Below are 16807 nucleotides of genomic sequence, written 5' to 3' on the forward strand. Positions count from 1 at the left end.
TTGGTCTCCACTTCTTCGGTCTTCTGATCTTCTTTCATGAGAGCTGAGCGGCTGGTGGATGCTCCCGCCTTTGGGGTCGCCATACCTACACAACATTTCATTATAAGAACTAGATTTTGCAATAAATAACGTTGATTAGAGAGATAAAGTTTTTAGGAAACCTCATGATAAGTCTTTAGAGTTATCATTTCCTAAAAAACAACAATTGAGCTGAGAAATTCAAAATTCAAAATTTCAAAATTTGAAATACGACGATGAATGAATAAAGCAATAATAATTAAAATCGCCATACCTCGATAGAGAGCTAACTCTAAAATGCAAAAAGGAAAAGATCGCCTAGGGAAAATTGGAGGAGTAAAACAGTCTTCAATGTGGTCTCCTCAAAATCGACTTCGCCACCTTTGGATTTCAATGTGATCTTCTAGTATCGCCTTTGGCGTGGTCTTAAATGGATCTCCAAGTTCGCCTTTGACAAGAATCTTTAACCCTTGGTAAATTCGCCCAAACGAAGGTCTTCAAGTTCGCACCACCCTTGATGTATAAAGCGCCACCTTTGGATGAATGAAATTCGCACCACCTTTGGTCCTTAACGCAATTCGCACTCCACACTTGATGATATACTTCGCATCACCTTCGATTCTCCTCAAGATCGTATGAAGGATAAAAAAAAATGATGTGAAAAATGAAAATTTCACTCCCCATATATATAGCGCTCGCACCTTTTCATCCCCTAGGCCGACTTGATAAATAAAACCATTTTTAAAAATGATTTTAAATGATTTGCAATAAAATAACAAGGCCGACTTGCTTAATTGAGCGCTCTAAATTCGATTTTATATTAATTAATTAATTAATTATTAATGCCTTGCGTTTGCAAATTTCGATTTTTTAATTAAGGCAAAAATAATTAATAAAAGATAACGCCATATTAAATGCTAAATAAAAATGGATTTTCAATTTTTTAAACGATTTAGCATTTAAGGAAATTTAAATTTGTTTTTTTTTTGGCGCCAAAATTGGAAGACAAAGGGACGTACCTCATCGCTCTGGTCCCTTGGAGAGGGACAGGAGCGATTCAACATTTTTGTCCTGATTTTGCATTTTTTCACGATCAACTCCTTCATCTCCACGTTAAAAATCGGTCATCTTGATAGGTTCTTCGCATTTGATCATCTTGCATGTGTGCTTAAGTGCCTTTTGAGTGTACATCGCCCTGGTCCTTGTCCAAAGGACAGGAGCGATCTTCTTGTTTCCACGTCCATCTTGCATCTTTTAACTTCGATCTTTTATTGTTGGCGAATAACATCCTTTGTTCGTGTCTTTTGCGCTTATTCCATTTGCTCGCATGAAGTTTTGGGCGTATTAAAGGGATCATCGCCCTTGTCCCTTGGAGAGGGACAGGAGCGATCCATGTTTTCTCCTTGACCTTGTCAACTTTAAACCTTGATCTTCGTTGTGATGTCCTTCAAACGTCGTCCTTCACCTTACCTAACCTCGCCTAGCTTGGATCTTGAAGGAAAATGAGTGCTATTGATAGTATCGCCCTGGTCCTTGTCCAAAGGACAGGAGCGATGGGAGCTTTTCACCTTGATTGGCAATGTTTGGACGTTGAAAAACTCTCGCATTTATCTTCAAACGATGCCTTGGACCATGTATTACCTTATGAAATCTTGCTCTTACGTAAATCTTGCACAAAATGACCAATGCATCTAACATCGCCCTGGTCCCTTGGAGAGGGACAGGGGCGATCTATGTCCTAGGATGCGAATTTCATCATTGTGACGACCTTTGAGTACTTTTGCTTTCTAAAGACGCCTTGAAATGTCCCTCGCCACTTTGTCTTGACTTGGATCGACTTTGAACTTTGGAGGAACGACCTTGAACTTGCATAGGAAGTATCATTACCATTGTATCGCCCTGGTCCCTTGGATAGGGACAGGAGCGATCCTCCCTTTATGGCCTTTATTTCACTTGGTCAGGTTCCAAATTTATATTCAACGGACTCGTCATGCTCCACTCCATTCGTTCATGTCTTGACATCATCTGTAATTTTGCAAGAAAATCATTTATATCAAAAATCACTCTGGTCCCTTCCTGAGGGACAAGAGCGAACTAGGCATTTAGGACCTTTGTGGACGTCCAAAAAAATCTTCAATTTGTATTCAATGCGTCCATCTCATGTTTTCCCTTGTTTTTGAACGTAAACTTGCCTTGACATTTGCCTGGATTCTGTCTAATGAAGGAAATCGCTCTGGTCCCTGGGAGAGGGACGAGAGCTACAAGGTACCTCGCCCTGGTCCCTTGGAGAGGGACAGGAGCGATTTGGTCATTCTAGGTCATTCTCCTTCACCTTTGGCATTTCAAATTATATTCATTTGGTAAAGCACCTTCCTTTGGACCCTTTCAAATTGCTAAGTCATCAAAATCTTGCAAGGACAAGGCGAAATTTGATTTGTAGCTCCGGTCCTTCACTGAGGGACAGGAGCGATTTTCCTCCTGGAGGCATTTCTGTGCTCATGAAAATCTTCAATTTATATTCAATGGAAAGATATCGCCGTTCTCCATCACTTCCCACTTGAAATTTGTCTGGACTCTGCAGGGATGATGAGATATTTGAAAATGAGCTCCCGTCCTTCACTGAGGGACAGGAGCGATTTTGCTCCTACAGGCCAAAATAACATGATTTTTCACATTTTAACACTTCACGAGGCGAAAACAAATCAATTCCAATGCCCAGGATCAAAATCAAAAAAGTCAAAATTTGGTCAAAATATTCAACCGGACAAAAAAATTCACATTTGACTGTCAACACTTAGACAAATTTAAGCTCTGCATTAACATTCCAATTGAAAATTAGACCATTTTGGCGAACTCATTGCATTCAAAATTTGCATCCTAGAAAAGGAAGCTCAAAAGCTCTCAAAACGACTGGACTCTGGCCTGAAAAGACAAAATTTAAAACCCTAAGGCTTGACCCTAAATCCAGACGACTAACTAACTAGCAAAACCCTAAAAACGAAAGCGAAAACGAGCGAAAAAACAAGCAAAAAGAGGGGGTCCCCATTTGCGATGGGGCGATGTGTGAAATGGTCACAACACCCCGATACATAGAATCACTCCGATGACCCCCAGGCTGGCAAGATCATCGCTCTGATACCACTAAAAGATGCCAACTGAGATATTGGCACAATCTGATTTGTTTGTTTCAATCAAGGTATTTGACCAGCAAAAAATAGTTTGGTTTTCAATGCAAAGGTTTTTGGTTTTTTGAAATTTTTGAGGTTTATGCTTGAAACTTTGACAATGTAGAAATGAATGCAAGGGCCAATTCATAAAGAATAATTGACTGAAATTAAGTTGCAGACTTCTGATTTTATTTATCAGCAATGAACAAATGGAAATAAATAATTATTTTTCAACAAACAAAGCCAATAATGGCCTACCAGGCATCCAGTGCTAGGATTGAAAGAGAATTATTGGCCTGAAGAGGTAGAAAGAATGATAGAAGCCCTTCCAACTGCAACTAATAACTCCAATGAGCTTTATTCACCTCCAAGATAATTACCAAAAACAAATCTATGAAAAAATCTCAGGTTCAGTGCAATTTCTAGAATCTTGCTAGGCAGGATCTCTAGGAATGACCAATTTTCCTCACTGTTTTGCTGACATAGCTCCAGAATGATGTAATATCATCAAACAAACCTTTGATATCTTCTTATTAACTGCTGACAATAATTTTTGAACAAAAAACCAGCTGCAAACCCCTCTATTTATTTTTATTGAAACCCCAGGCAAGCTGAAATGTACGGCTAGCTGGAAATTGTACGATTGGCTCCAAAATGGCACAATTTTCATTGAAATATCTCTTATTCCTACTCAGATCTTAAAATCAGACCCTAATGATGTTGTATTACTCCAATTAGCTCTTGAATTTGGTTCTAATAACCTAATAAGAGCTTCCTTTGCTGAACAAATTGTTGATTGGTGCAAGGGATTTCGTCCTAACACCCTGGAATGGAGGTTTTCATCCCCAAACCTGCTCCAGAATTCTGCCCAAGTGCTGCAGACCCTGCTGAAGATGAAGAATTCTCCAAAAATCACCATAACATAATGTTCAAATGAATCCCCAAAAGCTCTTTTATGCTTCTAGCCCCAATTCGAACCCTTCTAGGCATCTTTTGAAGATTCCAATGGAATCTTTTCCCCTCATATAGCTATGCCCATCTTGAGGGTTGCTTTCTCATGATTAAATTGACCACTTTTTTCAAATGACTTTGTCACCTAAGGAATTGTGCAAGGTGATATTCCTAAAGTTCTTATTAAATTAACTTTTTCTATTTTTAGAAAAAGTGACTTTATAACATTATATTATAAAGTCTCAATATTAAAGCTCACCAAAGCAAAAATTGACTAAGTATTGCTCCCCTTTGGCTAACCAATTATCACCTACACTATGAATTTGCCTGCGGAGATGGCTAACAGGCAAATCTATGCATTTGAATAGCAACTAGAGAAGTGAGGACATTACACTATACTATAAAAAAAATAGTATAATAGTGTTTTAAAATTCATATAACTATATTATATAAAAAAGTCTATATCAATATTTTAATGCATTTGATTTATAGTTTATAAATTATATCGAATATATTAATAAATATGGAGTCTAAACTATATCAAATCTTTTAAAAAATAAAACCTAAAAAACCCAAATACTACACGGCGAAGACAAAAGGAAAGAAGCCGCAATGGGAGTTCGAGAATGGAATGGATTGTACATGGCAGACACAGCAAGGGTTCGAGAATGGTATGTAAGTTGCAAACAGTCCCCTCTCCACAAAATGCTCTCACTTCACCAAAAAATTCACACCAGCGACATTCTGCTAGCCACAAAAGGTCGAGTGCTACAAGGAAATGGCGAAAATAGAGACGTGCAGAGGAGGGTTTTTTCCGTACGAATAAATAATCAAACTTCAACAAATTTTTTATAAATATTTGACATTCGGCAAAGTTCAAATTTCAACCATGAAATTCGCCGAATGTTGTGACTTAGCTCTTATATATTAGATGTGTTAGATGGAGGTTGTGTAAGAGTCTCATAGATGTTGAGTTACCTCTAGATCCATAATTCGTGATACTTCCATGAGAAGCTTGCTTTGCAAGCATATTATATTATGTTGTTGATTTCTAAATAATATATTGGATGGCTTTTAAAGTGTTGGGTTTTTCTCCCAAAAGGGTTTTCCCCACGTAAATCATTGTGTTGTGGTATGCATGTTATTTATGTTAACTTCTTAAAACTAGAGTAAAGATCTGAAAAAAATTGCATTACCCTCCTCTCAAGGTTAGTGTAGGAAGTTGTTCTGCTACTTAACTTCCTTACATGGGCATGATTATACAATCTATTGCCCACTCTACTTGATCATGTCTGAAAAGTCTCTCCATGCATTTGAAGGGAAACTACACATGGCCCTCCATTAGAGATTCCACTCAACACCACATTCTTACCCTTAGATTTGAACTTCAGCTTCATTGTCTGAAAATTTGAGAATAATCTCTCCAAGGGAACTTGGCCACTGCGTACCTGTTGGTGGTGTTTTTATGCACATTCAACACAAAATGAGATACCCAAAGATATCCTATTCTCTCTTGATCAAAATCTTCTATGTGCTAATCAGTTGAACTGTGTGATCACAAAGACGACTCCAAGGTTCCCAAATGTGTACGGACAATCTCAATTGGTTCGTTGTGATTTGTTGGTGATCTCTAGGGGTCTTACATAATCGTTCGAGGAGTAAATCAATCTAAGGATTCTGCTGATTCCTAACTTTCCTTTTTTTTAGAATGATTTTGCAATAAGTTCTTTCCAATCCTACTTCTACTAAGAATTGAAAAAAGGAAAAAAGGGTGAGGGTTTAGGAAGATAATCCTAATCCTAAGTTAATCCTATGAACTTTGGAGACAAAAATTGCAAAAGTGGAATTTAAACCAATTCTTGTTTCGCCAAATTCAACAACTACACAAGAACGGTGCTATCTTCTAGGGAATTCAAAAGGTTTTCATATCACTTATATTCACCAACATATTGAACAATGAATATAGCACTAGAAGTTAAGTTTTCATTTACTTGTTCAAGCTAGCTTTGCAAAATAATTGAAAATCATCCAATTATAAAAAGTGTGAACACATCAACTCCACATTAAGCAATTTTATCAATCATTCATTCAATCTATCAACTTGGAAATTAAATCTATTCTAACGAGAACCGAGAAACCGTGCTAACTTGCAAAAGTGGACAAAGATTCACCAACACATTGAACAATGAAATATGTCTATTATTTAAGAAGTATCACTACAACAATTTCTTCGAAATCTCTCCCTTTACAAATGAGAGGAGGGTTTATATAGACACCCCATTACAAAGCAACAACCAAGATTAAAACATTAAACCCTAATTGGGGCAAGATACAACAATTATCCAAAACGGACCAATGAGAAATAAACAACTATTAAATCCAAATTTCTTCTAGAAGCGGGCATCCCTTGTCCTTTTCTTTGGCAGCAAATTCAATGAACCTGGTCACTATGGGATTGAGCTCTTCCATTGGGACACTTGGCAAAATGTCAATCTTGTATTCCATCAGGTCCATCTCATCTTCACATGTGGCAAAAGTGGTTATTCAGTCCATTTCCACTTTTCAAAAACTATCCTCAATGGATGGAAATGAGGATGCCTTGCTAAAATGTTGCTTCTGGATTGGATTTGTAGAAGTGAAGAAGTTGTTTTGAACTTTGGCCTTCAAGTTCTCTACATCCATGTCCTTGTCTCGGACTACTTTGATTGTTTCTTCTTTTCTTTCTCTTTCCTTGATGTCCTGACTTCTTGTTCCTTTGTAGAAGGACCTAAGTCCACAGTCATTAGCTTGTAATCTTTAGGAGTGATGTCCTCTTTTGATTTATCAACTTTTGGGATGGCCACCTGTACTAAATGAGATCTTGTACCATCTTTATGGATTAAGGAATATTTCTTTGCCTTTTTCTTTTCTAGAAGTCTTCGAGGTCCACATGGCCAAGGTTGGTATCCCCAACCCTCTTCCATTTTGTCACAATCTTGGACTCCAGTTGCAATCCTTTGCTATTGAACTTCATCTGCACATTTCTGGAAATCCCTTCTTGAGTTGACATCTACCACTTAAAAAACATGAAAATTTCTAAGTTAAGAAAAAAGGGGGTTGATGTTTATTTCCAACCTAGAGTGCAAAGTTTGATGGAATTTCAAAGAGTAATTCTGATTTAACTTATGAAATTCTAGAATTTGGACTTAGTGAAATTTTGGAAATTGTGAAATTAAGTTTGATTGTGGAATTCTTTGCCTCCAAAACTATAGAAAGCATAAAAAAGCAACATTGATAACGAGTGAAATTCGAAGAATCTGAAAATTTTCGTGCAAGTCTGGAATATTAGAAATTCAGACTGAAAGAAGGAAATCTTGAAGTGTGAAAGAAATTGAAATTTTCAAAATCTATCTTGAAGTTTAAAAGAGATTCTTTCTTGAGCTTCCACTTTCAACCTTGAGAAGCAACTTGTGAGTTGAATGAATGTCGATGTTCATGTTTATAAAGAAGGCGAACTCTTGTGTTTTCTTCTAGAAGTTTCTCTTATTGGCGAACTTCATCTTGATTTGAATTTTTTTTTCTCCAATCAATCAACACTTAGCCAAATTTTTTAATTTTTTCCCAATCCATCAACACTTGAGCCAAATTTTTGAATTTTTCTCCAATCCGTCAACACTTAACAAAATTTTTGAAATTATTTCCCAATCCATCAACACTTGGTCAAATTTTTTATCCTCACCTTGGACAGATTTGCTACTTGGACAAGGAATTTCCATGTTGCTAGGGCGGACTTCATGTGAACCTGTGGATTTTCCTCATTAGGGAGAGTGGACTTCATGCTTGGTTGAGGAATTTCCTTGATTCCTAGGCGTTTGCAACAAGGAATTTTTCCAAGGAAGTTTTCATTCCTAAACTTCATACTTAGCCATTTTTCCTATGATCTTCCATTAGCATTCCTGACAATGAACTGGCCCAACATTTTCTTTGACTCAGAAACTACCTACAGTCCCAGAAAAAGCAAAAAAATTAACTTTCTAATTTTAGAAAAGAAACATAAAGAAAAAGCAGGCTCCCGAATTGGCCCCAAAATGCAAAAAAAAAACTTTCTATTTCTAGAAAAAGTGGAAAAAAGCGAATTTTCTAAACATAAGAAGTTGTCAAAATTGATCCCGAAAAATTGTGTTTTTACTCCTTCGACTTGTCTAAGCACATCCGTAGCATCAAAACACTCTTTTGACCACTCTTTCTCCTTGTTGATTTGATGACTCCTCCAAACTTTGAAAAACTTGACTCATTTGCAAAGGCGAGAGACCAGAGATGAAACCCTAAGATGCCAAACACTACCCTAAAAGATTAAAATTTAAAAACAAGGGGTCCCCATTTGCAATGGGCCGATGTGTGAAAACGTCACAACAGTACCCAACACTACATCTGTGTCACCAATGCTCACCACATAGAGGTCATCCTTGACTTCATAGTTTTCCAACTGTACACTCTGTGGAATCATCCTAGTGCATGTAATAATAAGCCCATCTACAACCATCACCCCGAAACCATCTACATCCAGTGTCTGGAGTCTTTTGCATGCTTCAAGTCCCTCATCTATAAAATTACAAGTAGCACCAGTATCAATCAATGCTACCAATTACTGCCCACCTAATACCCTAATGTGGAAGGATTCATTCTTCTAAAGCTATTGACTTGGGCAAGTGTTCTTGCACTCTCCTCTTCCTTTTCAGAGTCTTTTGAAGACTCATCTTCCTCTTTTCCATCCGAATCAGATTGCTGGTCTGATTATTCAGCTAAAAAGTACAAGAAGTTTGTTGGCATTCAGATCCTGTGGAAGAATTCATATCTATTTTCAATAGTTAGATATAAACGGTTAGCCTAGATTGACATAAATTATAATACTAAATGCAGTTTGTGCAGCTTTAGGAAGGAATGAGACCTTGCTTACAAACATCCCTGCTGGGAGAAAATTATTATAGATTTTCTATGCTCAAAAATAAGGAGGTAATTAAACACTTTTTAATTAAAGGGAATAAAAAATCAGGAAAAACTGAAAGCCACTAGGTACAACAGATTTTGTCCTCAAAATAAAACTTTTTCAAGTGAACCTTTATTACCAAATTAATCAATGCTCAATTCGAAAGAAAAATAACAAAAGCTCAATTGTGAGGGAAACACATTCAGATACAATTGTGCTACTTTCATATGTAAATGATACCATGAACTACTTACCTCAATTTCATTGCACATTTAAAGATAAAATAGTATAGATATCTTAAATACATCAATTCAAAAGATGCTGTGAGATATCAATTGGTGTTTGGTGTTTTTAAATAGATGTATTTAAAATTTCTTTTATCTACAATTTTAATAAATTATTTACTCCACATATAAAATATGTCAATGATGCCAAAAGCTTATGAAAACAAATTATTTGAATGGTTTTTTATGTTATTTTATTTTCTATTTTTTTTAAAATTAAATGAAAACAAAACAAATCATTTATTTTATATTTTTAGGTACTTCTAAATCAAAGATTATTAATTTTTACTACTGTAGATAACTAAATAGATGAAAAAAGACACACAGCTATTTTATTTTACTTTGGAACTAATTTATTTTAAAGGCTATAATGTATTTGTTAAGTCATTATAAGAAAGCAGAACATTTCAATTAAACTTCAACTTATAATTGTAATAAAATAAAATAAAGCAGCCCACACGGGTAGTGGAGTTGGCTTGGGCCATGGGTTTGCTCCCCATTGGTTCCAGGTTTGATTCCAAGGCCCGGGATTACCCAATGCATATGGTTTGCAGGCAATTGCGTGCATCCCCAAGGGATTAGTCTCCCCCAAGCTCACCCCTTCCTGTCCCCAACTTGGCAGTAAGTAAGACCAAGTTAAGGCGGGTCAGGTGCTGGGCTGGGACATGGGAATACCCCCGGTGCATCAAAAAATAAATAAATAATTTAATAAATAAACAAAGGCAGGTATTGGCATGGTGTGATGGTTAAATTGTGGTGTTGTGGTTCTTGCCACCAAGTTTCAAATCCCATTGAGATGTTATTGTTGAGTGTTTATGTTGGGTATGAGGTCCCCAATTTGTGACCTCACTGGTTCATAGCTCCAAATCAAAAGCATTTACCCCTTGAAAAAACAAAGAGAAACTTAATATGACTATATAGTATATTATCATTTAACTCATGACAACCCTAAATGTTTTTCCAATATTTTTATTTTTATTTTTATATTTGGAAATAAATGAAAAATAAAATGATTTTGGGCCCTCCATTATGGAGCTGCCAGACATTGTTTAACTCTTTTTCTCAATTTAATACATGTGTATTGCCCCCCTAGGCCATTTTTATCTATCAAAAAAATAGATTTTGCTTTCATTTGTATATCGTATATTTATATTTGTATTTATTATTAAAATATTATTTTTATCATTAAATATTAATATATCGACATACAAATGGCTATCAAATTTAAGGTAAAAAGTAAGAGTTTTTCTTCAAACACTCATGCCATTAGACTCCATCCCTTGCTGCCACCGTAGAATACCTCTTGGCTTAATTAGAAATATATATTTAGCTTAAAAACCATGCAATATCATCCCCTGGCACAAAAATCATGAACATTTAATTTGTGCAATACTTATTGTGTTAGACACCTATATGCAATAAGACCATGAACTATTTACCCTGATTTCATTGCATGTCCAAAGATAAATTAGAAATATATCTTTCACATCCATAAGCATGAAGACCATGAACATTTAACTTGTACAGTATTAATATGCAAGTAACACCATGAACTGCTTGCACTGATTTCATGACGCATGTAAAGATGGATCTGAAAAGTAAACTTTTAAAATGAATTGTCATCCCTAGGCACAGAAATCATGAGCATTTAATCAAGGCAATGGCAAATGTAAATGTCTTTCAAGAATAAAGTGAATTCTTACAGAAGATTTCCAGTCCTTATTAGCTTGCTCCCTGAGAACTTCAGTTTCGGGCTTGCCCTCTCTTTCAGCAATCACTTGCTCCCTGGGTCGAGCATTTCCAAAAGGATTTGACTGCATTGTTGACAGGCAAAAAAAGTACAAAAATTTCTAAATCACCTTGCTTCTTACAAAAGATTATATGTCCACTGATACCATATTTGTTTTTCTAAGATAAATGAATAGGAGAATTATTTTTCTCAAATAAAACAGCAAGAACCTTGCTATACTATACAATATATACTCAACCAAGTAAAAACACAAGCAGATAGATTTTTAATAAACCATTCTACAAGAAGTTGTCTTATTGTTAAAGAAGACAAACCTATTCCGTGTATCCGAAGCAAAATTCTCTTGTACCCTTCCAAGATGGCAAATTTATCCACACCATAATATCATAATAATATTATGATGATTTCCCAGCCAAGTTCTTAAATGTTGTTGTCTTTCAATTATCATAGACTTGACAAGGTTGTCGAAGTGAGTTAGTGCAAGCCAGTTAATACATACAAACTACTGTGAATCCATTTCGTCAAAAAAATTCTGAACATTGAACATCTAAAATATTCAAAATTTGTTATCAGTATTGGAAACTAAATGTCCAAAACAAAGTCTAGTGACCTGATGCTATCCTTTTTTTTGATATCCAAAACTTGTAACTGGGGAGAACCTGAATCTTTAATTCAACAATAGGACTTTCAAACTTTTCAATCTACAGAGAAGACTCATTTTAAAACTTGGAGGACCCTTCGATTAACCAGTACCCAGTTGATTACCTGTTTTTTGATGTCCAAAACTCCTAACCAGAGAAACTCTGGCTCAGTAGTTAGACTGGCAACCTTTTCAATAAAAGAGTAGGAAGCAACTTAGGAAACTGGAGACCCTAAGATTTGAATGGTGACCACTTGATTACAACTTTCTTGATATCAGAAACTCTACTAGCTCAGTTTTGGGACGTACAACCTCTTCAATCAAGACTCACATCGAAATTTGGAAAGCCCTAACTTTTGATCAAGTTACGGGTTCATAACAAAAACTCCAAGCTGGCACCAAAATTGCATGCAAGGATAGGACTCCTGGATTACCAGCACTTTTAATCATCAGAGATACACTCATATTGGGAGTAGGAACACCCTATGATCTGAAGAAGTAAGCGATTAATAAACATTGACTCCAACAATTAAAAATCCAACCAGCTATTGCAGCTCAATAGCACGATATGGCCGTTTGCCAACAAACAGAGAAGAAAGTATTGCCTTGGTTTTAACAGGCAATTACATGATGTCAATATCAAAACTTTGCTTACTGATGAGATATTTGTATTATCTAACAAGGTTGACGAATAATTGGCTTACAAAATTACATGATATCCATATAAAAACTTTGCTTACTGATGAAATATTTGCATTATCTAACCAAGGTTGACAAATAATTGAATTCAGTCTCACTTATGTGTTGAAGATCATAGACTCCAAAGCTCGCAGAAGAAAACAAAGGATGGGAGAGATCACTTCATACCCGTTAAACAACAAAAGGCTAATGGACTCGAGACACTTAACAAAAATAAGTTGATTGTGACCATTAATGGCTTTGAGTTGCTCTTGCCAAACATAGCACCACATAAAACACTTATTTCAGTCAAATATTCCTTCTACTAAACCGGATAATGCCTGTATGCTACCAAATATTTTAAGAATGTTGACAAACCCTTTTGTTAACAAGAAGTTGCCAGTGCCATGACCCAGGACAGATTCAAATTGTGCCAGTTACATGAACAGGGAGAAAGTAATTTCCATTCCAAATAACAGAGCATGGTAACAAGATCTAAAAAGTAAGATACATGCATTTCAATGGTTTGTGTATAATAATTGCTTGCCTTACAACACCTTGGTCTGTACTAGTAAATCCACCGTCAGTAAGGGCAGTTGGGTCATCATCTAATGATAAGTTGGAGCGATTTCCATAATGATGACCCAGATTACTTCTGTAAGACACCCAATAAGATGCTTTACAAAAACACTTGACATATCTCAATGTGAGTCAATTTAGCTGAATCAGTTAAAATTAAGTGTCCACCCACATGGTAAGAAACTTCAATTCGATAATTTAAACTCTGGAACTTGTAACAATGTTGATCACCATTACGTTTGATTCATAATCATGTACCTGCGAAGAGTCAAATGATAGGAAGAAGGAGTACGGAGAAAAACGCCACTACAACATCAAGAATGGCATAACATGGTACGAATTGAGTTGAATTAATGTTGTTATACACTTGAATAGTCCTTATAGACCAATCTGGTTTAAAAAGCCATTTAAAGCCATCATCATTTAACCTTCTGCACCAGAAAGGGTTCTGAGCATATTCAAAACAGGTGCATGGTGCTTTTAAATATTTCTCATTATTCAGCTCCTCATCTGCCCCTTCTCTACGCACCAACTTTCTATTGCTAGTACTCCTACATCCAGAAATATATCATGCCCCTATTTTTTACAAAACCATGCATGGTGGTCTTAAAAAACTGTAAATAAATTAAAAACACCCACATCACGCAACCCCATTTTATATACCACATGTCCTAAGTTTGACCACCCACGATGCCCTTCTCATGCTAAATACATAATACCGTAAATTTAAGTTTTTTTAAAAGATATTACAATTTAGCAGGGAAAAAAGTAAGACTTAAGATAGCTACCCTTGCAGGCTTGGAAGCAGGGGAGATCGTTGATTCAGTTGCAGCAGATCCACTGGACTGTAAGTCAAGCGTAGGCTTTGCAGCCCTTCCGTCTTCCGAAGAAGTCTCGCTCATCCTTAATTGTTTCAACTCTTTCTCACCAAAATTACCAACTGCAGAATAAATGAAGTCATCAAGATGTTTACGGTTTATGATAAAAATTCACTAGATTTTCGCATGCTGAGATTTATGGAAAAAAAACAACATAAAGCTTTTTAACAGAAGCTTTCTCCTCTCAAATTAAAAATTAAAAAAAAAAAACAATTCAAAATTTAACTCTGGGTCAAAACTGTGAAGAGTAAAGTGATAGTTAAAAAGGCATAAAAAAAACTATAAACCCTAAACATATCAGCAAATCTAACCACACGTGATAACGACCATTAAATTCATACAAATCTTGCAAAGCGGTATAAGCGCTGTGGTTCAACGGTAAGGAAAGTTGTATTACACATGGTTAGTAACATACTCGAGTCACGCTGGCGATTATTTACTGGTTCACCGATTAAATAAATAAATAAAAAATGGTTGACAGAACCATAAAAAATGTTGCCAACGAAATTATGCATTCTAAACAGAAATTTTGATATCAAAAAGAGAATTAAAATACATCCCAAAAAGAAGAAAAAATTTCGATTTTTTTAATTTTTCAGCCATAAATCGCTAGTTTAAAATATAGGCATAACAGAACTCCCAACGGCCAAAAAATATAAAAAACTGCGCACATTTTTTCAATAAATTTTGCTGCAAATAAAACACTCGGGATAATTTAGCTCATAAAAAAAAAAAACATTTGAAAAAATAAAGAGAACCTTTCGTAGCGTTTAAACTCCAAACTAAGCAGCAATTTTACTGGAAAATTCAACCATTAAAGTAGATCTTTCCTGCAATAGCAAATCGAAAGGGAAAACTAAAAATCTCTATACAAAATATATTCGAATTCCGAGGGGTTAAAATAAGTATAATGAAGAATTATCAGAAAAACTGAACTTGAAAATTGAAAAACTTCGAAAACTTATAGACTACGAAACATTTAACCATTAAAGTAGATCTTACCAACAATCCGAAATCGCAAGGGAAAACTGAAAATCTCTTTGCAAAAGTATTCGAATTCCAAAGCAGTTAAAATAAGTAAAACTGAAGTTAAAAATTAACAATCTTCTGAAAAAATTTACGGGTACGAAAAATTGATGACTCAGCAGAAAGGGTGTGTGCATTAAATTTAAAGCAAATAAAGGACAAGTGGAATCAATGAGCTGAAAATTTGAGCTTTAAAGTTCATTACTAATTAGGCCTAGTACTAGTTTCCGAACTTTTCAGACCAGGATTTCTGCCACAAAAGAAGATGATTTTGCATTTTTTTAAACGGATATTTAATAATACGGACAATCGTTTTTTTTAAAGAATTGGATTGATTGTGAATTATATTTGGAAAAAGTTATTCCCTGTGAGCGAGCAAATGACAGTAGAGCAGCTGGCAAATGGCAGAGAATTAGTATAGATCTTTGAAGCGGTGAAAGACACTTTAGGGATATCTATGTTTTGAGAGTTTTTCTTTGTAGTAGGTGAGATATATTTGCTAGAGAAGAAAAAAATGGGAGGGACCAATGGGAGGAGGGCATGTGGAAAGGCCAGAAAGTAAATTCTTCCCTTACGTGGGAGCCCTTTTAAGAGGTTGAGGAAATAAAATTATGTTTAGAGGGACCTACTATTGAAATTTTATTTTTGATGAAACTTTTTTATGTTTTCTACAAATTTGTTTTCTTATTTGATGTGGGAATATGAGTCTATGTTCATAATTTTTTTCGTTAAGATTGAAGGATTGAAGAACATCAATTTTACTAAAGTTAGTTTGGAGAAGATCTCCACTTCATTCCTTATATCAAAAGTTGTAGTATATTTTTGTATTGTGTTTTATTTATATTTTGATTTTTGTTATTTATTAAAGATATATAGCAAATTTTCCTTCAGGGTGTAGATCAATTGGTTGAGCTATTGAAAGACATGGACAAATCAATGCAAGTTCAAACCTTGACTTACCCAAGTGTGTACAGTGTGGGGCAACCGCTAGGTTTCACGTAGTCCATAGGATTAGTTTCGACTTGCTTGGTAAGACTAAGTCTGAGATAACAAAAAGAAAGATATATAGCACATTTTTGTGTTAGTTTAGTTCATATTAAGAAATTTAAAATAAATTAATTATAGATTAAATTATCAATAGACATTTGGTCTACTGGTGAAGTTGAATGGTTCTTAATGAGCTCACAAGGGATCAAGTCTTGTTGAGTGCAAGGCCCCAACACCATGAGGGACGAGGTCGGAATCATGCCTCTGACGAGACAAATTTGGTAGAATAGATACCCCTCGCTCTTTAGCTCTTAGCCAAAGAGGTTTCAACCTAAAGGCTTGTGCTCTCGTATTGGGTACAGCTAAAAGTTATTTGTGGAAAATATAAAATCCTTTGTCAAAAAATATAAATTAAATTTAACATAAAAATGTGTCACATGTGTTGGTAATATAGCATTATAACATACAATGAAAGATTGTTGGCATTTCAATAAGGATATTGAGAAGGTTGATGATGATTATGGATATAACTGATTAAGGATGTTTACTGTCTTGATATTATTATTTTGTCATTGATGTCAAGAAATTGATTTTCTAATTCAGTATGATGTTGTCATATCTTGAGAAGTATGGTTTAAAGAGTATAAAGATGTCGGTTAAAGACACAGGAAAGAATATGATGAATAAGGGGATGAATAAGGTATTCAATGGGCAACTATTACCGAGTCAGACAATGATGAGATCATGATGTTTTAGATTGTTTTAACATCATACATATGTCGTAAAATGTAAAGGTTAATACTATACTATGTTATCAAGCAAAGAACCTAGTTGATAAACCCTAAGGAACCTAGTCAGTAAACCCTAAAGTTATCGCTATCGA

General features: G+C 35.3%; 1 protein-coding gene across 6 annotated transcripts in view; it reads right to left on the reverse strand.

Moving 5' to 3' along the window:
• LOC131051200 (uncharacterized) overlaps positions 1-15332 on the reverse strand; it is an 86824-nt gene extending 71492 nt beyond the window's left edge. Inside the window, exons 1-4 of one of the 6 annotated variants that reach the window (XM_057985604.2) lie at positions 14914-15130; positions 14670-14741; positions 13822-13973; positions 11090-11200 (exon numbers count right to left, since the gene is read on the reverse strand). In XM_057985604.2, the coding sequence (XP_057841587.1) occupies positions 11090-11200; positions 13822-13935 (225 nt within the window). In that variant the 5' untranslated portion in view covers positions 13936-13973; positions 14670-14741; positions 14914-15130. The other 5 variants (XM_057985605.2, XM_057985603.2, XM_057985601.2 and 2 more) reach the window with 5 other exon arrangements.
• Between the last annotated feature and the right edge of the window lie 1475 nt (positions 15333-16807).

Source organism: Cryptomeria japonica, chromosome 5, assembly GCF_030272615.1.
Source record: "Cryptomeria japonica chromosome 5, Sugi_1.0, whole genome shotgun sequence".
NCBI classification, from domain to species: Eukaryota; Viridiplantae; Streptophyta; class Pinopsida; order Cupressales; family Cupressaceae; genus Cryptomeria; species Cryptomeria japonica.